Source organism: Microtus oregoni, unplaced genomic scaffold (assembly GCF_018167655.1).
Source record: "Microtus oregoni isolate MIOR12 unplaced genomic scaffold, Mior012 000019F_ref0000042, whole genome shotgun sequence".
Classification (NCBI taxonomy): Eukaryota; Metazoa; Chordata; class Mammalia; order Rodentia; family Cricetidae; genus Microtus; species Microtus oregoni.
This window is the reverse complement of record NW_024543078.1, coordinates 13,498,661-13,524,691: the sequence shown is the minus strand read 5'-3', so window position 1 is coordinate 13,524,691 and position 26,031 is coordinate 13,498,661. Positions and strand designations below refer to the sequence as shown.

The 26,031-nt window shown below is 38.7% G+C and overlaps 1 protein-coding gene across 1 annotated transcript; it reads left to right on the top strand.

The window, feature by feature from the left end:
- The first annotated feature begins 16 nt into the window (after positions 1-16).
- Erlec1 (endoplasmic reticulum lectin 1) lies at positions 17-24,737 on the top strand. Its single transcript, XM_041668863.1, has 14 exons — positions 17-359; positions 5,264-5,368; positions 6,589-6,669; positions 7,205-7,282; positions 7,374-7,437; positions 8,071-8,102; positions 9,764-9,987; positions 10,080-10,209; positions 12,250-12,411; positions 13,065-13,124; positions 14,719-14,843; positions 18,018-18,095; positions 18,283-18,358; positions 24,498-24,737. The coding sequence occupies exons 1-14, from the start codon at positions 198-200 to the stop codon at positions 24,567-24,569; spliced, it is 1,449 nt and encodes a 482-aa protein (XP_041524797.1). The 5' UTR covers positions 17-197; the 3' UTR covers positions 24,570-24,737.
- Positions 24,738-26,031: the final 1,294 nt, after the last annotated feature.

Sequence of the window (26,031 nt, the reverse complement as noted above, 5' to 3'; positions counted from 1 at the left end):
CGGAAGCGGTGGCCCGAGGCCCTTGTGGGGGCGGAGGCGGCGTTGCCCAGCTCTCCGGAAGGAGACGTGGCGGCGGTTGGGTCTCCTACCCCGAGGACGCTTTGTGGTCCCGCCGCCGCCTCCTTCTCCTCCTCCTCCACCTGTTCTCCAACGGTAGAGGAGGTTGTGACGGCGGCTGGAGGACGCGGCGACGGAGGATGGAGGAAGGAGGCGGCGGCGTGCGTAGCATGGTCCCCGGAGGGCCGCTGTTGCTGGTCCTGTGCGGTCTCCTGGAGGCGTCCGGTGGCGGCCGGGCGCTGCCCCGGCTCAGCGACGACATCCCCTTCCGCGTCAACTGGCCCGGCACCGAGTTCTCTCTGGTCAGTGCCCTCGCTAGCCGCAGCCACTTCCCCTCTTTCCGGCACGAAGCATTCAGCCCAGTCCTCAGTTTTCCTAGCTTTCCCTTCCAGGTTTTTTTTTTTTTTTAATCTTCCCCAAGCCGAAGTGTCCCGTTCGTTATAATTCATTGATTCATTCAGCACACTGTGTGGATGTGCCCTCCATACTAAGAACTAGGAGATCCAGCGATCACTTCCCCTCCCTCCTTTAAATTCCTTTGCACGAGTCCTGGCTGCCCAACAGTCCCACTCTGTCGAGGAAGTCTTAGAAATACAACCATACCAGCCTACCCACACAGCCCTCCAGCAGACAGGAGCCCCGTCTCTGTTCATTCTGTCTCACCAATACACACTTAGAAACAAGCGTCTGTGGCTGTTTTCCCACCGAAGGCATTCGAGAGGGCTATTTGGCTTGGAAGACATTAGTGAACTTGTATGTGGAATACGACTGGCCGTGCAGAATACCTTAGATGTTTTAATGTATTCCAACTGCTCTTTAAAACCCTAGAAAGTGAAGTGTTTTTTTTAAAGGATCTTATTATCTTTTTATTAATCGTGTGTATTGTGTGAAAGGGATTCTGCGCACTGGAGTACGAGCGACCTGGGCCGGTGGTTGCCAGTGCTGGGAACTACACTCTGTTCTCTACTAGGAGTAATGCCCCTTCTTAATTGCTGCACCATCTCTCCAGCCCCTGAATGTGAGGTTTTATACGGTGCGGAATTATATGCATAGTTCTATGTATAAATAATCTCACGAGAGTGAAAATTCTGTTTGAGAGAATATAGTGTTGAAAAGTCTTATCCATATAGAGCTACTGCAGAATTTGTCTTAAAAGGTGATTTTGAGGACTGAAAAGATAGCTCGGCAGTTACACACGCTGCTTTTCCAGAGGCTCCAGGTTTGATTCCCAGTCCCCAAACGCGACCTCTCACAGTATCTCCAGGGGATGCAGTGCCCTCGATCATCTATCCACTGCACGCATGTGTATAGCTGCACACATACACATATTTAAAGAGAAGAATAAAATCTTTATTTGAATTGTGCTCTTAACAATACCATAGTCTCATTTATCTCCGATTGAAATCCTAGCAAAATCAAAGGTTCTCTGTTTTGTTTTTTAATTACATTCCAATTCCTATGATGCCAAGACAATATGTACCAAGTTAGGCACCAAAAGTTTAGGTCAGTGGCAGAGCACCACAAAATTACTAAGTTATGTTACTACCATCACCACACCGCTTTCTATTTACCTTAGGTTTTACTTATGCTGTATTTTATACTCCATTTTTTTCTTTACCTTTCTGTTACATTCTGACCATATTCTTGAATTTAAGTAAACATTCCTCTGGAAAGTCAGGACTATTTTGTGTTAATGCCATGATCTACTGACAATTTCCTTTTATTTTTATTTTCACTGATCTCCAGTGTATATATTTATACAGTCTATACACTTGTATAAAATATTACAGGCCTGAGGAGATGTCAGCAAAATCTAAGGTGGACATACTTGAAGACTTGGGAGTTTTAGGCTATTTGTTTATTTACTTTTCTTTTTGTTTAGTATGAATTATTTTGAGAAAAATCCAGATACTTTCTCTGAATTTGGGAAAGAGACATATCCTTGTACAAAAGTAAGTTTTCAATAGTTGATCTTTGAAAGTTTTAAATAGTTCTGTAATCTTAACACTTCCCTTCCATGATTTATTTAATTAAAATAACTGCCCTCTTCACAGAGTTGCTAGTTATTTTTATGGGTCAGTGGTTGGACAATTGTAAATAAGTCAGCATCTGTGTGAACTAAGATAAAGCCTTTTGTCTAACATTCAAAATTGGCAGACGCTGAATTAAAATATCTCAGTTTTTTTTTTCTTAAGCCTTAATTGCTTTTTTTCCTGTTGTTGAGGCAGGGTCTCATTGGCCTACGTTTTGAGGATATCCTCTGCCTTAGCTTCCCAAGACCTGGGATCAGATTATAGGCATGCACTACCATAACTGACTCTTCTAGTAATTTATACCTCTAAAATATCTCTAGATAAAAATGATTAAAATTATACTGGTAAAAACTAAATTATAGCTCATGATCCTTATAAATTACTCACTGGTCCAGCAAAGTTTTTACTATTGCATCCACTGTATTAATCCCAGTACTCTGGAGGCAGAGGTGGGCAGATCTCTAAGTTCGAGGCCAACTTGGTCTGCATAGCAAGTTCTGGGCCAAACACGGCTATGTAGTTAGACCCTTCCTTGAATAAATAAATAAATGAAGTCTTTGGATAAACTAAAAATAATTATCTTTCAAGCAGGATATAGTGGCACACTCCCCTAATCCTAATATTTGATAGGTAGAGACAAAAGGATCAGAAGTCCAAAGCTAGTTTAGTTCCTTGTCTATATAGCAAGTTTGAAGCTAGCTTGAGAACCTGATTCCAGAAAGTAAATACAGTTTGTCCCCACAACACTTAAGCTTCAAATATTTGATTACCTTATCACCTATAATGGCCTTGTTTAAGTGTCCTTGGCCCTTAAATATATATATATATATATATATATATATATATATATATGTACACACACACACACACACACAGAGTAATCTTTAGAATATATATTAATAAAGGTTGACTCAAATATGTTAAAACAGTAACAAGCATATACCTATGGAGCCAACCTGCTTGTTATCTCTGAGCTCTGCTCCAGGTAGCTAGATTAAATTGTTTAAGCTCTGACCCCAGAGTCCTTTTCTGTAAAAATCAGTGTAATGCTTTATTGGAGGATGAATGAATTAATAAATGCAAAGTAATTACAAGAAGATACTTGACTCTACATGCTGCATGTTCATATAGTCATCTTCTGTGTCTATGGATTCACTCAGTCTAGCATCAGGACTCTCAAGAGGAAGGATGGTAGCACATCCCTATAATCCCAACACTCAGGAGGCTGAGGCAGAAGGATTGCTGAGTTCAAAGGTACCCTAGCCTGCACAGTGAGTTCAGGCAAGACCAACACGCAGTATCTAGCAAAACCTTGGCAACAATTTAGGAGGCAAAGACAGGAAGATCTCTGAGTTCAAAGCTAGCCATGTCTAAACAGCAAGTTCCACATAACTAGGCCTGCAGAAAGAGACCCTGGGGAAAAAATAAAACAGAGACAGATCCTGGGTTTCAAGCTGAAGATCAGAAAAGCAAAGCGGCCTGCCTCTGACTCTAACCTCAGACAGAAATGGGCTAACCTGCCTCTAGGAATCCTCAGACTGAGACCGATCTCCTGTCTGATATTCCTATCTAGTGCTGGAATTAAAGGCATGCACCAATACTGTCCAGCCTCTATGGCTAACTAGTGTGACTGTTGGGATTAAAGGTGTGTGCCTCCACTGTCTGGCCTATATGACTGAGTAGTATGGCTGCTTTGCATTTTGATTCGGGCAAGCTTTACTTATTAAAACACAAATACTGTACCACTCTCATTCCCTTTTATTATCTAAAATAAAAGGGAAGACTATACCTAATATAAGAAAAACTATGCAATGAGTACAATAACTATATACAATATATAGAGGCAATAAATACATCAACAATGTCTAGTTCATTTGCATTTCACAAATTCAGAGAAGATGCTCCATATCATTCCTATATTGATGAGCCCAAAAGGTTGTACTTAATTCACTTTCTATTCTAATTTGCATTGTCAAATTATCTTTTAATGTCTCTCAACCTTTTACACTTTACACCTCTTCAGTGAGTTTCTTTTGAGTCTGGTAAACAAGGAAAACTATAACTATAAAGTCTTCAACTCCCTCAGAGATCTGAAAAGGAGATATTAACCGAGTAACCTGAATAGTATCAATGGTATGGTGTACATATTTTAGTTTTCCAAATTTTACAAAGTGGAACACATCCATCTGCCAGATTTCATTCTTTGAAGTACCCTTTGGGTTACTTCGTGCAGGTAGTGGTGTTTGGTTGTATGGTTGTATAAAGAACAAGTAGGAACATTTTCTTATAATTTTCTTGGCTTGTTGCCACGTGATGGAAAAGTTTTTAGAAACTTTTGCTATTGTCACGATGTTTCTTTTTTGAAATTCTGAGGCCTTCAGCACATTTCCAATCAATAATTGATCAGTTTCTACATTGCTTTGTGCTACAGGACCTGTTGGACCTGTATGGGGTCAGCTGTGTGTTACGTATATGGGATGATTCCTAGTCCTGATTGTATCTTGTAACTGAATAAATAATAAAGTGTCATCTGTTATAAATTCAATGGTTTCAGTATGCAAAATAACTCTGCATATTGTCAGTCAGCAACTATTGCTGACTCAAATATATATGTTGAGAGGTTTCCTTAAAATCCCTTAGTATCATAAGAATAGCATATGATTCTGACTTTTCGAAAGAGTACAGGTTTTTTAATTATGACCTGGTGGTTCTCTGTATTTCTTCCCTGTCTGTTGTTATGTTCCCCTTTTCATTTCTGATTTTGTTAATTTGGATCTTCTCTCTCTGCCTTTTGGTTAGTTTGGATAAAGGTTTATCTGTTTTGTTGATTTTTCTCAAAGAACCAACTCTGTTTCATTTATTCTTTGTATTGTTTTCATTTTGTTGATTTCAGCTCTCAATTTGATTATTTTCTGCTGTCTAGTTCTCTTAGGTAGCAGAGGCAGGCACATCTGAGTTCAAGGCCAGCCTGGTCAACAGAGCTAGTTCCAGGACAGCTAGGGCTAATAACACAGAGAAACCCTCTCTTTAAAAATGAATACAAAAACAAAACAAAACAGATCTTCCATTGGAAAAATAAATTCATTTGAGGAACCTTTGTTCTAACTAGTACTGAATTTATTCAATGTAATGCACTTTAACTGAAAAAAATGTAATTTTTATTCTGTTTCTAGCCTACAACTGGAGTTTTGTATAAAGAAGATAATTATGTCATCATGACAACTCCAGATAAAGAAAAATACAAATGTATACTTCCTCTTGTGACGAGTGGGGATGAGGTATGTTTTTTTATACATACATTGCTGATTCCTTTCACCAAATATATGTATTTTACAACCCTATAGTCATGTACCTTAAAATCAAGTAACAAGATTCTCAATAACCTTGTAGCATAAATATATTAATCCCTTATTCTGTTTTCTTTGATTTGGGGCTTCATTTTGGAAAAAAAATAACAGCCTGCTAGTTGTGGTGGTTCAAATCTATAATCTCAACACTCAGGAGACTGAGGCAAAAGGATTGTCATGAGTTTAAAGATAGCCTGTCCTACATTGTGAGACCTTGTCTAAAATTACAGAAATGGAGGGGATTAGTTATTAATGTTTTGAATAAAAAGCTAACTCTGTATTTGTTTTCCTTTATACAAATGATGGTTTTCAAGCACAATATAATATTTCAATGTAAACATAGTGTTTTCATAAATAATTTCTTATAATAAATAATTCTCTAGGTACCTTATGTTTTCTCACTACCTTAGCTCATGCCCTTTTCTCTCTCCTAAAATGCCCTAACTGCCTCTTATCCATCCTTCAAGGCAATGACTTCTTTCAAGATGAAACAGGAGAGGCAGCATGGTAAAATGGAAAGGACAGCAGCCTAGGAGCCAGGAGGCTGAGGTAGAGGCTACAGTTAGCTGTGGGTCCCTGGGCAGACTTGAAACTCAGTTCCCCCCCTCAATGAATTTTAGCCATTTCTCGTGGTCTGTAAAGTGGAACAGTAAAGTCAGTGCTTTTCTTAAGTTTTATTAAGTTGAAATCTATGCAAGGCAGCTGTTCCATACTGCTCTAAAACCCTCAGAAACAAAATGTACCCACACAACCACACCAGTGGTTCAAGTCTGAAGTATTAAAATATGTAGGAAACTGAAAACACCTTTCCACGACAGAACCATTCTAAAACTTCCATAGTTAGAATTTTGGGGGGATATAGGCAATCAAAAATTCTGAAATGAGTTTACAAAGATTGTCTAGAAAACTTATACTTAAAAACCTTTTTTTAAAAAAGAATGAATACTATGGAAGATTATTCTATGGCTTCATATTTTATACTTCAGTTCATTTGAAAGAAGTGACATACCATAGGCTCTTATTAAAGATGTTGACTTATTTTCTCTTTTATTTCCAAGCATTTGTGATTTAACCAATGAATTAATAACCAAACAGCAGAGTTGGATGAAGTTTCAAAAAAAAAATGTATGTTAAACTCTAGTTTTTTTTAGGAAGAAGAAAAGGATTACAAAGGCCCCAATCCAAGAGAGCTTTTGGAACCACTATTTAAACAGAGCAGTTGCTCCTACAGAGTACGTATTTTATGTACATTTTAAAGTAGGTGTCTAGTAGCCAGTAGAGCCTTAAAATGGCTTTTCATCTTGCTGTATTATGGTATGGTACATTCTAAGTTAGGTACAAATCTTGCTGCTTGCTAGTATGATCTTCATTTAAATTCTTATACGTGCAGTAGATAATACACTGATATCAAAGTGTCAGGCACTAGAAAACTGGATGTTTTTAGTTCAAAGGCAAGCTTTCTTACATGATAGAATCATAAAATGCTAGTTGCTATTTTTAAGCTATGTAGAAAAGAAGCCAGATAGTTATTACACATGCAGACACATTATAGCTCTATTTAAACCACATAATCTTCATACAGAGCCAATTATTAGAATCCAAATACACTTCAGAAGTTTTGCCATTTTGTGTGGCATGATTATAAGTGTCACTTCATAAAAATTTATTCCAGATTTGAGGGAGAATCTGCCCATCTGCTAAAAATTTCAAGTAAAATTCAATTGATTATATGACTTTTGTGTCTTTAAAAACATATATCTTTCTTAGATTGAATCTTACTGGACTTATGAAGTATGTCATGGGAAACATATTCGACAATACCATGAAGAAAAAGAAACTGGTCAAGTATGTTTTCCTTGAAATTCATAATGATATAGTTTTTAAGTTGTAGCTAAAGAAATATGTTTGTAAAATACTGTATTTTTTTTTAATGTAGAAAGTAAATATTCATGAATACTATCTTGGGAATATGTTGGCTAAGAATCTGCTGTCTGAAAAAGGTTAGTCTCTAAAAGTGATGATAGTACTACTGGGTTTTGGTTTAACATTTAAGTTCTAATTGAAGTTTAAATCCAGGCATGGTACAGGACTGTGAGCCTAGCATTTTGGTGGTAGAAGCAGTAGGATCAGGGATTCAATGCCATTCTCTTTGCATAGTAAGGCCTACTTAGGCAACATGAAATGACTCCAGAAAAGAAAAAGAAAGACAGGGAAAAAGAAATTTCCCTGAATATTATCTTTTGTATGCATTATTACTATTACAGCTATTTCTTTAATGTATGGACATGTGTCACTGCATGCACGAAAGAGTCAGAGGAAACTGCTGGGAATTGTTTCTCTCCTTTCTCCTTGTCATTCCCAGAATCACACTTGGGTCTTTCATAGACACTCATTTTGCAAACACTAACTTTCAAATAGAAGGGCAGGCCTGAGAAGAGGGAGTTTAAACACCTAGCACATGAGACGCTGGCTCCAGTACCCAGCAACTCCCACCTAAAAAAGCAGAGAGATAAAAACCTTGTTTTGTCTTCTTTAGAAAGAAGCTTAAAGTTAAGTTAAAGCTGATTAATATGTATCATATAGATGTAATGTTTATTTTGTATGTTCACCTTTTTCTTGCATTGCTTCCACAGAACGAGAAGAAGAAAAAGAAAAGTTAAATGAGGCAAGTGATGTATTAATTTTTCATACTTCATTGTTAGGTATGACTTAAGTGACAGAAGCTAGACATATGTTCTTGGTATAGTGCCTCAAAGAAGTGAATCAAATAAACTTCACAGTTTATGACAGCTGGTTTTTCTGTGATGGAGTCAGAGAGACACCATGTAGCTGCCAAAGGAGAAGGATGCCTACTAGTAGTAGGCCACAGTCTTGTAGCGATACACAGATGAATAAAAATGGGTTAATTTAAGATGTAAGAGTTAGTTAATAAGAAGCCTGAGCTAATAGTCCAAGTAGTGCTGTAATTAATATGTTTTCTGTGTGATTATTTGGGGCTGAGAAGTTGGGAAATGAACAAGCACTCTCTGCCTATAATTGCCAATTGAGCATGATAATAGTTTACACCTTTAACTCTAGCATTCAGGAGTCAAAAACAGACAAATCTCTGTGAGCCTGCTCTACATACCTAGTTCTAGGCCATCTGGGCTATATACACAAGTGAGACCCTGTCTCAGAAAATAAATAATGCTGTGATCCTTCTATTTACTTTTAAAATAATACGTAAATAAACTGTCAGCTGATCCTGCTGGCACAGGGCTGTCATCCCAACTTCTTGGGAGACTGAGACAGGAGAATCACAAATTCAAGGACTTCCTGGCCCAACTGCCATCCACATGGTAGGAGAGAACTAGATCCTGAAAGCTGTTCTCTGACTTCACACACAGAGAGAGCACATGTGCCATGTATACAAATACATAGAAGTAATGTCAAAAAATTAACAAGGAAGAGTGAAGCTATAGCCCACTAGTAGAACACTGTCTAGCATGTACAACACCCTAAACTCAATCTCCACTACTAAAAGAATAATAATATTAATTACTTGTCTGGGAAACGCTGTGATACCAATCCATCACTTCAGTGCTTTGGTGCTTTCTATGTAGCATTACAAACAGTGGTAATAACATTTTTAGTGCTTGTTCCTCTTCTATGAATGTAACAGATAAATTGCATGTGTAAATAGCAAGCTACCTGCCTATATGGGCTTTAAAAATAGAGGCTAAGAGTAGAAACTGTCTTTTATCTCTGTGCAGTGCAAAGCTGCCATGCATATACATGTTGTAGGTACTTAATATATGTCCATCAAATGATGACTCAGAATAGTATTATGTAAAAGGAGCAATTCCTGTACTTCAAAAAATGCCTCTGCTTTCTTTCTTTTCTTCCTTTTTACTATTTGCTCTATTTGGAAATCAGCCTTAAAACTTATACAATCTAAATTATGAACAACATTCTCTACGAGGTTAGAGAAGAAAGAGCTAAGCAGACCAGTATAGTAAATATTTTTGTTAGTTTAATTTATTTCTTTAACACTATTGACAATAACTCATATCAATCCTGTGTTTGTACTCCTCACTTAAATGTATATTGACTTAATATTTAAATTTTAGCATCAAATACTTTATTCTGTATTATACTATCCCTAAATACACATCTGCTCACAAACTTAAGAATAAGAACATTAATGCTGACTTAAAAGAAAGTACAGACATTTTCATCTTCTGTTTAAAAAAAAAAGGAGTTTTCTTTCAGAATAAATACTTCCCCCATCCTCAAACCCACCTCAAATTTCTAATAAAAAAAAATCTGCCTACACTTTTTTTTAAGATCCCTACTAAAAATATTGAAGGTCAGATGACACCGTACTATCCTGTGGGAATGGGCAATGGTACACCTTGTAGTCTGAAACAGAACCGACCCAGATCAAGCACTGTGATGTACATATGCCATCCTGAATCTAAGCATGAAATCCTTTCAGTGGCTGAAGTTACCACTTGTGAATATGAAGTTGTCATTTTGACACCACTCTTGTGCAGTCATCCTAAATACAGGTACGACGATCATTCAGTATTCTAAACATACAGCGCACATGCACTTTAAAGCATTCACGTTTAGCCTTAATGCTTTTTTTCCTTCTGAATAGGTTCAGAGCCTCTCCTGTGAATGATATATTCTGCCAATCACTGCCAGGATCTCCCTTTAAACCCCTCACACTAAGACAGTTGGAGCAGCAAGAAGAGATACTAAGGGTGCCATTTAAGAGAAATAAAGAGGTATGAGGGTTAACTAATTATTGTTTCTCAGTGCTTCCTTTTCCATGGTTCAGAACCTGTATCAATGTGTTACTTCTGTAGCATAATAATGGCAATTTATTTTATTAACTTCAAATTTTTAATTCTAATTATTTGAATAATTTCAATTCTTTTTCTTGCACTTTTAACAATTATACTTTTCAGAAATTGTAACATTCTCATACAATTACATAATTTCTAAAAAATTTTATATACATGTATTTTACTTGTATGCATATATGTGAATGCCTACATGTATATACATGTGCAATGTGTGTACCTGGTAGCTATGGAAGCCAGAAGAGAGTCTGATCCCCTGGAAACTGGAGTTACAATTGTAAGCTGCCATGTGAGTTGTGGAAACCAAACCCAGGTCCTCTGCAACAGTAGCAGGTGTTTTAATTGCTGATCTGTCTCTCCAGTGTCACACATAATATTTTCTAAGTTTAACATCCTATTAAATTTCTAAGTAGTTGTTCCAATTAAGCTTTAAAAAAAAAAAAGCCGGGGCTGGAGAGATGGCTCAGTGGTTAAGAGCATTGCCTGCTCTTCCAAAGGTCCTGAGTTCAATTCCCGGCAACCACATGGTGGCTCACAACCATCTGTAAAGAGGTCTGGTGCCCTCTTCCAGCCTGCAGGCATACACACAGACAGAATATTGTATACATAATAAATAAATAAAATAAATATTTAAAAAAAAAAAAAACCGCCCTAGCTTCAGCTCTTAGCATTTTACACTTCAGCCTGTTGTTCTCCTTTAACCATCTCTGTGTGCTTCCTGTTGACACACTGCCTTCCCTTCATCTGTCTGTTGGGCATGGCCACATATGGTTTTTTCAGTTATAACGCACTCATCATTTTTTCAGTTTTTTAGAACCCTTATCTTCCCCACTGTTTTTGTTTGTTTTGTTTTGCTTTTTAATTTTGAGACAAGGTGTTTCTGTAACCCTGGCTATCCTGGAACTCAGTATGTAGACCAAAGTGGCTCGAACTCAAGAGATCTGCCTCCCGTGTGCAAGGATTAAAATCATGTTCCATTGCGCCTCATTTTCCCACTGCTTTTAAAGTACTGTGCTTACAGCAAGAATAGTCACAGTGTACAAAACAAACTATTCTCTATCCAGTTGACCCAAAAAAAGAAACCTAAGTGTTGTTTTGTTTGTTTGTTTTTTGAGGCATGGTCTCACTTTGTAGCTTTAGGTAGCCTGAGTGGCGCTCTCTAGCACTCTCTCTCTCTCCTTCTCCCTCTCTCTCTACCCCCATGTGCAAGTGTACACCTTTGCTCAGTACCTACAAGACAACATCCAGACCTCTTAGCTATAGTTTTCCAGCATAAAAAAATACTTGATCTCTTTAGTTTTAAATATTACAGCCCTACATATTTCCCCTGATGAGTCTTTTCTTCAAATCCTTATGCATATGTGCACACAAACACAAAGCATACACTTAAGTCACATCACAAATTTTTCATGTTTCTTGGCTGACTCAACAGTGTTCTCTTGGTAAAATATCCACATTACAGTTCTTTGTCAAAGTCATCTTCATCTACCCCTTCCTTTATGAGTCTTTAGTTCTGGGTGCCCTTATTACTTTGTATTTACTCTAGTAAATTACAAGTTCCTCCAGAGCAACAACCAGATTGAGCTATATTTGAGTAATTGTAACTGCTGATCCTATTTATTCCCAACCAGCTCCTTTTCACCCTGCTTGTTACCTTAGCTTTACCCTTAATGACTTCTACAAAATTAGATGTAAGGATGGAAAACTTAGTTAAGAATCGAAGTGCTTACCAAAAGGAAAACAAGAAGCAGACAAGAAGTGGACATTTTCCTTATGTGTGCCAGAGGATTATATTTGTTACTTGAGGCTGAAACTAACATTTGTCTTAACTCTTCTCTATTGTCACAAAGTCCACTTTCTTAAAACCTTAACATTAAATGGAAAAATTTCTGTTAAAGTAATAACCAGTTGTAACTATAAAACATGTCATGAAAGCTCATAAACACATCTGGTTAACTTTAGGAAGAATTGCCATCTACAAAAGAAGAGAGATTTCCAGCCATCCACAAACCTATTGCTGTTGGCTCTCAGCCAATGCTCACCGTTGGAACAACCCATATATCCAAGCTGACAGATGACCAGCTCATAAAGGAGTTCCTTAGTGGCTCTTACTGCTTTCATGGGGTAAGAAAGTGAAACTATAGCTTAAGTATTTATCTTACAACCTTGTGTGTGGCAGTTACCTAACCATAGTCATTGGAAGAACTGAACAAAACTGTCTACAGAGAAATGCAGGATCCTGCCATCTCCAATGGATATTGTCTTTCTGTAGTCCCGTCCCCCACATATCTACAATCTAATCCACACCCATTATATTCTCTTTATTCATTAAAGCTTGACTTCCTGTGACCATTATGTATGAGTTGATTCTTAGATGGACATCAGTGATTTCTTTCTCACATTTTAGTTATGCGACAGCCACAATTCAAACTCGGCCTAAACTTAAAAGGTAATGTTTTGCTTCTTGCTGTTAAAGCCAGTGTAAATACACTCAAAGGTGAAAATTTTGTCTTAGGTGTCTTCTGAAAGAGTTAATTCTAGAGTTAATTTGTTTTCCTTTTAGTGAATTTTTATTGTTGTTTTTTTTCTGTAATTTTGGAGACAAGGACTCAACATATAGCCCTGGATGGCCTGAAACTCACTGTATAGACCAGGCTGTCATGTTTTGTTTTTGTTATACTATTGATTTTATAAAAATTACATATTTTCCCACTATCAAGTGGTATTGTTACAGCAGTCTTCCTTCTCTCTGAATAACTTCTGTTTCTTTCCTTTAGGGTGTTGGTTGGTGGAAATATGAATTCTGCTATGGCAAACATGTACATCAATATCATGAGGTATAGAATAGCATTTATGTTGTTCTACCCCTGAATAGATCTAGGTTGTTTATTTGTTTTGCAGTGCTCAAATCCAGGGCCTCGTGAATATATCAAGTGCTCTTAAATTGAACTGCATCAGCAGCCTTGGATTAAAGTCTTTAAAGTCTGTGACAGATTGGTGATTTGGCTCAGCAGTTAAGAACGTACTGCTCAGCCAGGGGGTGGTGGTGCATGCCTTTAATTCCTCCCCCAGCTCAATCATCCCATTCCTTCATGTTCTTATCCCCTATTCCCTCCCTTCTACTGCCACCCTCCCTGCCCCCCAAGTGTACCCAGGAAATCTCAACTCTTTCCCCTTCCTAGGGTGATCCATGCATCCCTCTTAGGGTCGTCCTTGTTATTCAAACTGGATAACTTAAAATGAAAAGAAAGTAGATTTTACATTTCTAGAGGTTAAATCTGATAAGGGCCTTATGGCTGCTTTGTCTAATGACACAAACCAAGAGGAAGAAAGACTGAGAGAGATTAGGAGCTATAAAGATGATTTGGTGATTAAGAGCAATAACTGCTCTTCCAAAGGGTTTGATTCCAAGCACCACATGGTCACAATCATCTGTAACTAGTCCCAGAAAATCCAACATCCTGTTCTGGTCACATGGGCTTCAGGCATGAATGTGGTGCACAGGCATACATATAGGCAAGATGCCCATACACATACAATTAATGAATAAATTGATTTTTTTTAAGATAGAAAGGATGGGAGCTTTAACAACCTCTTATAAAGATACAGTACTCAAGACTTACATATCCTCCCTTAGGTTCTACTTCCCCACATTGTAATTCTAGGAATTAGGTTTACAACACATGCTTAGGGAGGATGGATTCAAGGCAAGCAGAGATACGGTTGAGAAGCACAGCAGTAGTGCTCAGGTCCTGTATGTATGTGGTGTATAAAATAGGTATGATCAATTAAATTTTTGGTTGAGGTATTGACAGTGAACGTATTAGAGAACAATCCAAAGAGAAAGGGTCTGGCAGAATGGTTGAGCACATGACAGAACTTTCTGCGGAAGTCTGAAGACTGAGTTTGAGCCCCAGTCCTGTGGTGGAAGGAAAGAGCCAGCTTCCAAGAGTTGTTCTTTCCTGCCTCCACAGCACTGCAAATGCATATACCCTGCACACATACAATGATGATAAATAATTTTTAAAAGAAGGATCTAAAGAAAAGCATCCCCAGGAAGGAATCGATACGACAGAGAGATAGGAAAGGGAAACGATACTGATTACCAAGTTACTCCATCTGGAGCTAGGCTAACTAGAAATAACATTTTTCAAAGAATCAGAATAAAGATCATTTCGATTTGTTTCCTGAGTTTGACTGACATCATCGCATCATTATCCATTGAATGGATGAAGGCGGGACTGGGGCTTACAGTTGTCTCTCTTTGCTCCTGTCAAACATGCATTACCACAAACACCATCAGTCTCAAATAGCCGCTCATCTGGTGAAGGAACCCGATGTCAAGCCTGATACCCTAAGCATGCCTACTCACATGCCCACACATAGAAAGGGGAATGTAATTTTAAAATTTAGTATTTTTCTAAATACTAGGACAAAGACAATGGGAAAACCTCTGTGGTTGTGGGGACATGGAACCAAGAAGAGCATGTTGAATGGGCTAAGAAAAACACGGCTAGAGCATATCATCTTCAAGATGACGGCACCCAGACAGTCAGGTAAAGACTATTTGCCTTTAATACTCAAAATATTGATAAATTAAAAATTTGAATATACAGAGCAGGGCAAGGTACTGAATGTCTTTAATCTCAGCACATGGGAGGTAAAGGTAGGCAGATCTTTGAGTATGAGACCAGCCTGGTCTACAGTGTGAGTTCCAGGACAGTAAGTGCTACATTAGTGAGACCCTCTCTCTCAAAAAAAAAAAAAAAAAAAAAATTAAACACACAGGTAACATTTTGGATTTTAGATCAGTGTTATTTTAGGGGACAGCCTTTAGATCCCTTTCCTTTGGGGAAAGAAACAGTCCAGGACCAAGATCATAGAAATGAGTTGCACATCATGCTGCACATTTTCATTTCCAGCCAGGGCTATGCAGAGAGACCTTGTCTCCAAAAATAAAACACCAGCCCACAGTCTCGGAGTCAGGCAACCTGGGTTCAAATTCTGGCTGGATCTTCAGTAGTAATATTTTGGGCAAATTATATAATTTTTAAGCCTTACTTGTCTAATAGTATATCCCAATAAGGTCATGAGGACATTTAAGTAAAATAACCTAGCCTAGTAATAATATCCACTAACCTGCCTGCTGCCTTCAACAGTGATAGCTGTGTAAGACTGCCATGATAGGGATGGAGAGGTGTGTAGATGGAACAGTGGGCCCAGGTAGTCAGTTGTCTCTGTCATTTGTTGTACATTTTGGAAGTTTCTCGTTTGTACTTCCTGGTTGCTCAAGTAATATTACTTCCCTTCTCAGATCTTTTATGGAGTTGAAGATTAGAAAATTGTAGTTACCCTCTACATTATTTAGACTCCTTGAAATAGAATGCTTAGTAGAACTTTTGTTGTATGTTTCTTGCTTAATATTGTTTGTTGTTTGTAATTTTATATTTGGTATCTGTTCCTACTGTATATAGTTGTATTGGGTTTGGTTCGATCTTGTTTAGACAAAGGGGGAGATGATGAGGAACGCAGCCCGCAGCTCCTTACTACAGAGGTGCCTTGGGTTAAGGACACTGGCTGTTCTACCAGAGGATGTGGGTTCAATTCCCAGCACCCACATGGAGACTCGTAGTCCCATGGGATCTGATGCCCTCTTTGGGTGTGCAGATGTACATGCAGGCAAAACACCCAAATACATACATAAATAAATACTAAAAATAAACAAAAACAAACAAACAAAACACTTCAAGGGAGCTGGAGAGATGGCTCAGTGGTTAAGAGCACTGGCTGCTCTTTCAGAGATTCTGAGTTCAGTTCCCAATAACCACATGGTGGCTCCCAACCGTCTGTAGTGGGATCTCATGTCCTCTTCTGGCATGAAGGTATACATTTAGATAGAGCACTCATACGTAAAATACATAAGTCTTTTTTAAAAATGTTTAAAAAAAATAAAGATTGGCAGTGGTGTTAATGACAATGACTTAATTCTTTTTGTGTGGTTTTGTTTTTATTTTGTGTGTATGGGTGTTTGCCTGCATGTATGCGTGTGTGCACCATATGCATGCATGTCATCCACAGAGGCCAGAGGAAGGGATCAGATTCCTTGGAACTGGAGTCACAGATGTTTGTGAGCTGCCACATGGATGCTGGGAATTGAGCCAGGTCCTCTGGGAGAACAGTGAATGCTTTCAGCCACTGAGCCATCTCTCCAGCCCCAGCTTTATTCTTTTGTATAGTGATAGAAATTGAGTCCAGGCCTTCATGATTAACGAGCATCTCTGCTAGGCAAATGCTCTAATGCTGAGCTACCTCACACTTCAAATAATTACTTGATTCAGTTAGAACTAGGGCGTGGGTATGTTTTATTACTACCAGAAGTAAGTTAACCTTACTACCCAAGAATAACTAACTTCATCTTGTAATCCCTTATTCAATAAATTTAAAAGATTAATTCTTGTTCATTCTCAAATGTTAAATACTGTTTCTTCCTGAAAGAGATAATATTGAGAAATTACTTTCAAAATACGCCAACTTTTCAGGCTGATCAGACTCAAATTTAGGAAAATTCAAATAGAGATATTTGAGAGTTGAGTGTGCTACACATTATTTTAGGCTTATGTTTCCTGAAAAAAAAATATAGCTTTTAGCATTATGTGTTCAACATTGTAGCCTAGAATAGTGTGGCTAGAAAAGATAAGGCTTTTCTTTGAATATTACTCACTTTGAAAGTTAAACTTTGGCAGAAGCTTGCTTTTTTGTCCCATATACATAATAGTGTTTAATGGGAACAGCTTGATGGAAAACAGAAAGGAATAATTGCTAAGTAAATAATATACTGGGCTGGGAAAATGGCTAACTTTAAAACTGTATTACTGGGCTGGAGAGGTGGCTCAGTGGTTGAGAGCACTGGCTGTTCTTCCAAAGGTCCAGAGTTCAATTCCCAGCACCCACATGGTAGCTTACAACCATCTGTAATGAGATCTGGCGCCCTCTTCTGGTCTGTGGGCATGCATGCAGACAGGACACTGTATACATAATAAATAAAACTTAAAAAAAAAAGAAGTATTACTTTGTTTTGTTTGTTTTTCTGGATGTTTGGTTGAGATAGAATCTTACTGTTAGCCCTGCTGACCTCATGCTCACAGCTGTCCTGCACCCTTATCCTCCCATGAGCTGGTATTAGAAGTGTTTGAGCCACCACACCAACCTCAGAAACTTGAATCTGACCCATATGTAATATGGACAGCATTAAGAAAGACAGTACAAAGTTTCTTTAATTTGTATTTTTAGTATAGAATCTGACTCTGTGGTGTGAACCTCCAAATATTAGGAATATTTCCTAATACGAGCTCCCTGACGACACAAAAATTCCCAATCAAGTCAAATCAAAACAAGCCAAATTAAAAAATATCCAGGTTTAATGGGAGATCTGTGTTCTCGGGTGGCCCCGAGGGGAAACCGGGAAGCCTCAGGAACGCGACCCGGGAGGAAAAAGAAAGACCACGTGTTCTTCTTTTCGGGGATCATTTAAGTACCCTGGGGAAAAGTGGTCCTGACCCTCCCTGGGGGTGGGGTCAGGACCTGGCCTGCTGGGATTTGAAGTCCAGACCAGGCCTGGGGGCTGGGATAGATGCCAGGGACTGGGACCTACACTCCCAACCTAACACTACCCATTACAGCTATTCTAATTAGTAAGGCTGTAATAAAGCTTATGTGTTTCTCCAACTCAGGATGGTGTCACATTTTTATGGAAATGGAGATATTTGTGATATAACTGACAAACCCAGACAGGTGACTGTAAAACTAAAGTAAGTTGAATCCTTTTATCTACTTTTCATTGACAGAAGTTTTACAATAAGATGTAACAACTAAATTATTCAATTGTGTTAAGTTAAATTATTCTGGGTCCACTTAAAGATTTATAATACCTTAATAAGATAACAAAGTACTATTTTTTATGACATAGGCAATACCTTAAAGTGCTCTGTATTTTAGGTGTAAAGAATCCGATTCTCCTCATGCTGTTACTGTATATATGCTCGAGCCTCACTCCTGCCAGTATATTCTTGGGGTAAGTAAAATGAAAACCATCAAGAATTCACTTAGGGACTAAGTGGGAGAGCACTTGTCTAGAGTGTGGGAGGTCCTGGATTCAATCCCAGTACCACTAAATGAAAATATTTAAATTTTGAACATACTTGACTTTTTTGTGTTAAAGCTACAAAGGCATTTAATAGACATGTTTTTCGTTTGAGGTATAATTTACTCAGTTGGTAGAGTGTTTGCCTAGCATGTGTGAAGTCCTGTGTTCAATTCCTAGCACTGTATAAAACCAAGTAGGCGTGAAAGATCATCTGTAATCCTAGCGTTTAAGAGGTGGAGGCAGGACGATAAGTTGTTCTTATCATCAACTACATAAGGAGGTCAAGGCAGCTTAGCACACATGAGATCATGTCTCAAAGCACAGATCTTAAATGCTGAGTTTGATGATATTTAACCATTTTAAATAGCCTTGTAACTATCACCTAAAATAAGGGCTGTCACAACAGGGAATTCTCTCATACCCCATCGCCAAAGGATACCTCTTTCTAGTTTCTGATACTATAGATTAGGTGTACTTCATTCGAGATTCCACATGAATGGAGATCCCGTGTGTGCCTGGCTGAGTGTTGAATATGTCAGTGCTTCATTCTCTTAGCATTGGCAGATTACATTCTTCTTACACTATACTTCGCATGCTTAATCAGTTCTTCTGCAGATGGGCATTGTAGTAATAAGGGCGGCGGGGCTGCGTCCCCAGCACCCCGGCTGCCTGCTCGGCTAGCTTATGCCCCGAAATAACAACACGCAAACTGTATTCATTTAAACACTGCTTGGCCCATTCTCTTCTAGGCTAATTCTCACATATTAATTTAGCCCATTTCTAATCATCTGTGTATAGCACCCCAAGGTGCGCTTACCGGGGAGATTCTAGCCTAGTTCATCCTGGGTCGGAGCTTCATCCCGGGAGCAGGGCATGGCGTCTCTCTCTGAGGCGTCTGCTCCCGAGCTGTGGAGTCTGAGCTCACTTCCTCTTCCTCCCAGCGTTCTGTTCTGTTTTCTCCTCCCACCTATCTTCTAACCAATAAAATGGGCCAAGGCAGTTCCTTTATTAGCCAATGACCTTCCTCCATCATTTCCCCTTTTTCTGTTTAAACAGAAAAAAAAAAGGCTTTAACTTTAACATAGCAAAATTACATATAACAAAACAGTTATCAAGTAAAAGTTACAATAATCTTTATCATAACTAAGGAAAACTATAACTATAACTAACTATTCTTAACTCCATCAAAGACTCCAGAAAGATACAATATGACCTAAGCAAACAAGAAAAAAGCAACTTTTAAAACGCTAGAAATGACAGAGACATCTTGCTGCCTGGACAGTCACCCAAAGTTCCTCTGTACCGTTGGGGCATCCATCTTCAGCCTTCAGGCCCATGGTATCCAGCAGACATTTCCATAAAGCAGGACATTTCAAAGTCAGTTCAGTCACTATCTGTTGTGTCCTGCAGAATGTCTCGCAGACTCTTTCATGAATCAGGAACCCCGAAAGATCATCTCACCTTAGGCAAGTTCAGTAGTCCTCTCTCTGTGGGTTCTCTGTGTCCAGTTTATGCAATAGTCCAGGCAAGAGCAGTTTCTTGCCCAAATGGCTATCAAACTCCATAACGAGCCTCTTCGATGCCCATCCTCCTCTTGAAGTAGATTGGTGCTGCCAGGAGCAGAGTGTCTCATTGTCATGAAAAGTCCTCAGTTATTAAAACATTAAATGTCCTATTCTGTAATCTTTGAAAGACATGAAAAATGTCTATCTAAAACATATCTCTATATATCTAGAAAATCTAACTAACATGACTACAAGCTTTACTATTATCGATGATTATCCATTCACAACCTATATTTCTTAATTATACAGTACATATTTAAATGAACTACACAATCACAATACCTTAATCAAAATCAGAAACATACTTATAACAAAATTGACCTTAAATCTCTATCAATAAAGCAAAATCTATACTAATGCAAATTATTCATACCTATATCATATCCCCCTTTAAATGTAAAAGAACATTTATAAACATTTTTTGGGAATATGGGCGCAGTTATTTCTCTCCAAACTGCTTCCTGCTAAATGGGGGCATTGTTAATTAGGTCTTTCATGGTATAACCTGTGTGCTAGTTTCATCTCAGTTGGCAGTTGAGCGAAGCAATTTTCTGAAGGTGTTCACACCAACCCTTCAGGAGGGCGTGGTCCATCATACCAAATCGGTATAGAAGAAATGAACAGTGTCTCATCCTCTGTGAAAACAAAAGAAGAATCTCTTTTCCAAAGTATCATATCCTTAGATCCAAATTCAAAATATCTGTGTTGGATTAGTTCAGCAGCATTTATAAACAAATATCTTTTAGTAGCTTTTGCTCTTTCCTCAGCATTCAAACAATTCAAAGAGAGCATAATAGCATACAGTATCAAAATTCTCTGTGTATTTTCCATCTTTGTGCAGCTTTGTTTTAACCTCTATTTTGTTTATTTTTACTTTTAACTCTTTGCTTTTTTTTTTTTTTTTTTTTTTTTTTTTTTTTTTTTTTTGGTTTTTCGAGACAGGGTTTCTCTGCGGCTTTGGAGCCTGTCCTGGAACTAGCTCTGTAGACCAGGCTGGTCTCGAACTCACAGAGATCTGCCTGCCTCTGCCTCCCGAGTGCTGGGATTAAAGGCGTGCACCACCAACGCCCGGCTAACTCTTTGCTTTTTGAGACAGGTTCTCTGTATCTTTGACCTGAAGTAACTCTGTAGACCAGGCTGTCTTTGAACTCTCAGAGATTCACCTGTCTCTGCCTCCCAGGCATTCGGGATTAAAGGTGTACACTACTACACCTTGAACTCACAGAGATCTGTTTGTCTCTGCCTTCTAGCCACTGGGATTAAAGGCGTGTGCTACCACACACAACAACTCTCTTCCTTTTTTTTTTTTTTGTTACTTTAAGAACTTTAAATTTTAGTCTGCATATATTTTTAACACACTTCAAACCATTTAGAAATTTTCTCTGTCTTTGAATCTCTCTTTACTGTATATCTCTCTTTTTCTGACCACACGAGTCTTTAATTTACCAAGCAATATCAGTAGGATTAAAGGCGTGGCTTTGCCGGCTGGATCCAGCCCATTCCTTAGCTTTCCAGCCTCATGGCTGAGGTACTGACTGTAGCCAGCAAGCGAGCTTCAGCAGCCTGTGCTTGCAAACCGCACAAACCCACAAACCGCCTGCGTAAAAGAGTCAGAGTTTTCCCTGGCAGGACAGCCCAGAAAGCCGGCATTTTTAAATGGCGCAGCTTTTTTCCTGCTATGGCTGAAAACCGAAAAGCATGTGGTCAGCTTTTTGTCAACACCGTTTAAGTGTTTCGTTGCAGGACCTCTTAATGAGCTGCAGGCTTTGCAGCTAAAGCTGAGTCAGGAAGCCTCTCTTAGATGAGGCGCTTGCTTGCCTCTAGCAAGCAGAGTAGAACCGAGAAATTGCTGCTACCAAGAAACCAGGCACAATGCTTTCATTTTGTTCTAGAATTATTTCCCAAGCTGTCTCAGGCTTTATGTGGAAGCAGTTGTCCACGTGGGCGCCATATGTAGTAATAAGGGCGGCGGGGCTGCGTCCCCAGCACCCCGGCTGCCTGCTCTGCTAGCTTATGCCCCGAAATAACAACACACAAACTGTATTCATTTAAACACTGCTTGGCCCATTCTCTTCTAGGCTAATTCTCACATATTAATTTAGCCCATTTCTAATCATCTGTGTGTAGCACCCCAAGGTGCGCTTACCGGGGAGATTCTAGCCTAGTTCATCCTGGGTTGGAGCTTCATCCCGGGAACGGGGCATGGCGTCTCTCTCTGAGGCGTCTGCTCCCGAGCTGTGGAGTCTGAGCTCACTTCCTCTTCCTCCCAGCGTTCTGTTCTGTTTTCTCCTCCCACCTATCTTCTAACCAATAAAATGGGCCAAGGCAGTTCCTTTATTAGCCAATGACCTTCCTCCATCAGGGCATTTGGTTTGTTTTTCTTTCTTTTCTTTGTTTATTTATGATGAATAAGGCTACTATGAACTGTTTTCACAAGTCTTTCTCTGGTTATGTGTTTTCATTCTTTAAGGATAAATACTTGTGAGTGGAATTTCTAAGTCATATGAGATACATTCTACCAATTGATTCACCAAAGTGCTAGTGCCATGTTAATCTACGTACAGTGCATGAGAGTCTAGTTACTCCATCTCCTCACTAGCTTTATTTCCAGTCTTCTTTGATAGCCATTGTAGCATGTTCAGTTTACATTCCTCATACAAAGAATGGTACTCAACACGTTTTTATGACGTTGTTGACGTTCATATACTTTTGTGAAGCCTTACATCTAACCAGACTTTAATAAAGAAAAAGTTATTCCGATACATATTCAAATGGTTAAGAAGACTTTCTTCAGTACTGTTTTTATCTGTACCAAGACTTAAAAGGAAGGGCATTTGATCAAAATACATTGTATGCATAAATGAAATTCAAGATAAATTATTGCGGTAGCAGAAACAGGTAAAGCTCAAGTCTAAGTACGGAAGAGACAGCTCAGGATCAGTAGCCAACAGGCCAAGAGAAAGGAGTTAGTAGAAAATCACAAAGAGACTAAGCAGCCAGAGTGATGAGAAATTGAGTGTGGAGGTTCTCTCTTGGTACAAATGGACTAGGCAGGCCAGAGACAGGGCCCACGGCATAGTCAGAGGTTCAAAGGAGCCTGACTGCTGGTGAAGGAATAGAATCGTTATCAATCTCTTACCCAGTTTTGCAGTTGTTACTTATCTTTTCATGGCTTGATTCTAGGAATTCAAAAATATTTTAGGTACAAGCTCTTTGTAATGTACACACCTTTTTCCTACTCTGTGACAGATTCACCTTTTAAAATGTGTTCTTATAAACAAAACTGTATTATTCTGTTATGCTCAGTTTTTTGTTTTTTTCTTTTATGGGTACTGTGTTGTGTGTGTGTGTGTGTGTGTGTCCTAAGAAGTTTTTGCTACCTCAGAGTCATGAAAACACCCTCTTAGATTTTTTTCTAAAGACTCTATAATACTAACTTTGAGTATGTTCTAAGTGTCCTATTTTCTGTTCTTGTCCTCTGAACTATATATAGCTTCTAGGACTTGTGGGTTCATACAAATTTTAGAAAAATTTTGGCCATTATCTCCACAAAGACTTTTTTTCTGCCCTATTCCTTTTTTCTTCTGTTTCTGAAATTCTTATTTATTTATTTTGGTTTTTGTTTTTGGAAAAAGGGTTTCTATGTGTTGCCTTGGTTGTACTGGAACTAAGTCTGTAGACCAGGCTGTCCTCGAACTCACAAAGATACACCTGTCTCTGCCTCCCAAGTGCTTGGATTGAAGGTGTGCACCACCACTGCCCGGCCTAAAATTCTAATTAAACATATTAATTGGAAATTGTTTCAGAATCTCAGAAACTTCCTTTGATTACCCTTCTCCGCTAGCCTACCCCGTGTGTAAATGCGGCTCATTTCTGCTTTCACCAATTTCACTAAGCACTTCTTCTTTATGTCCGGTTTGCCCATCTGTGAAACACTTGCCATCTCCTTCTATTCCATTGAATTGTTAGGGTTCTGTTTCTCTACTTGAACTTTCCCTGGTCACATGTTGTCTCCTGTTTTCCTGGTCTGTGTCTGGGCTTTGCGTTGTTTTTCACAGTTGTCAGGACAGCTGACTCATCTGTAAGGCTGTGTTTTCTCTGTCTTAAATAGAGCTGCTTATTTTGCCATAATGTTTTTCTGTTCTAGTCAGGTAAACTCCGACTACAAACTCCATACATTTCCCCATCCTTTCTACCTTGTCTCCATTGGCATATTTCCTTAGAAAGAAAAACATATTTTCTTTACCTATCTCATATTTTATATGAATGATTAAAAATAGTTTTGCAGTTATCTTTATTAATGCCAGGCATCATGGAACCTGTCTATAACCCAACACTCAAGATTACCAAGTGTTCAAGGCTAGCATAACCCTATCTCAAAAAAAAAGCCTAATTTGTAGGGAAAATGTTGGGTGGTTTATCCAAATCAAGAACTTATATATTATTATATTCATTGAGGAGAAGATATGTTAGTTTCTAATGTCATTGCTTTTGTTCTTCAGGTTGAATCCCCAGTAATCTGTAAAATCCTGGATACAGCTGATGAAAATGGACTTCTTTCTCTCCCAAACTAAATTAAAATTGAAGGAAAGAAAGGTGATTGAAAGTCACCACTTCCTCCTGACCAGGTCTCATTGTGGAGTCTCATCATTCCACCCTGTCTGTGGTATCACATGGAAGGACTGGCGACCTGCTGTGAAATACATGTGTATATAAGAGGTTACTGATAAACTTGTAAGGCAGACGCTGTCTCACTTCATTTATTTTGGTGTTATATGAACCGATTTCGTTTTGACTTTGCTTGGATAATGTGATTTCAAGATCTTATCCAAGCAGTTTAGAGTCTATCCTATTCGGTGTCATAATCTTGTACTTGTTGAAGTACTTTTAAATAATATACTCATTGTATAAATTACAGCATATATAATGAGCTAATGAAGCAAAGATAATGAAGAGAGAAGTTGCTAGGAAAGTGTTTATATGAGAGGCTATGTAAAATGTGTAAAATTCTAGTGCCTGGAAGCCTATCAGCAAATTTTTCGGTGGCAGCTGCTCTATGTCAGGTACTGAACTTGTAGTGGGAACAGAGCAGAGCCTCACAGATGACCCAACACCACTATTATCTCAAGAAGCTCTTTTCTTAGGACAGCTTGCTCCTCCTCAACTTTTATGATTCTTTCTTGTGAGTTTATTACCAGTGTATGTGTCTAGTGCTGACGGTTGATATCTTCCCTAAATTAGAACGGTTCATTCCAAAACTCACTGTGCTGGCTCTCTGTGTACCTGCCTGCTGTATATTATAAATCTTACTCATGGATAGTTTACAACACAATATTTATTTCAGAAAGAATAAAATGTTCATAAGCAGCCTTTTCATTTAGCCAATGACAGGTTATTCAGTTTCTTTTCTCCTTTCTCCTTTGCATATATTTTGTACATACTAATCTGAACAAGGACAGAAAAGTAGCCATAAGGGTCTGGGGAGAGGGGAGCTCAGTGATAGAGCACATTAGCATGTTTGAGGCCCTGGGTTCAATCTCCAGGACCAAAACGAAAGAACCGGATGTTGGGGTTTATGCCTTTGCTCCCAGCACTGAGCAGGTAGATGCAGAGGGATCCCTACATGGCCAATTCTGCACCAACCAGGGGTGCAAAGTGAGAACCTAATTAAAAAGTCAAAACAAAAAAAAAGTGACAAGACTACTCCTGAAAAATAATACTTTTGATAAAAGCTATACTAAGAAAAGACTTATGGCCAGGTCTAGTGGCATATACTTTATAATCCCAACATTGTGAAATGAGCATGGGAAAATCAGAAGTTCAAGGTCATCTTCTGCTAAATAGTGAGTTTGAAGCCATCCTGGGCTGCAAGAGACCTTGTCTCAGAAATAAGAAAATTCCTTAATGGCTGAGTGAGGAAGTTTAGTGCTAAAGCCTCTGCCTACTATATATAAGACCCTAAGTCCGTTTCTAGAACAGTGGTTCGCAACCTTGTTTATGATGCCTTTGGGGGTCGAATGAGTCTTTCACAGGGGT

Excerpts from the sequence above, each read along its gene's own strand:
- Erlec1 (XM_041668863.1), top strand. The coding sequence starts at position 198 with ATGGAGGAAGGAGGCGGCGGCGTGCGTAGCATGGTCCCCGGAGGGCCG. Across the intron at positions 6,670-7,204 it reads AGAGCAGTTGCTCCTACAGA|ATTGAATCTTACTGGACTTA; the intron begins GTACGTATTTTA and ends TATCTTTCTTAG. Across the intron at positions 8,103-9,763 it reads AAAAAGAAAAGTTAAATGAG|ATCCCTACTAAAAATATTGA; the intron begins GCAAGTGATGTA and ends CTTTTTTTTAAG.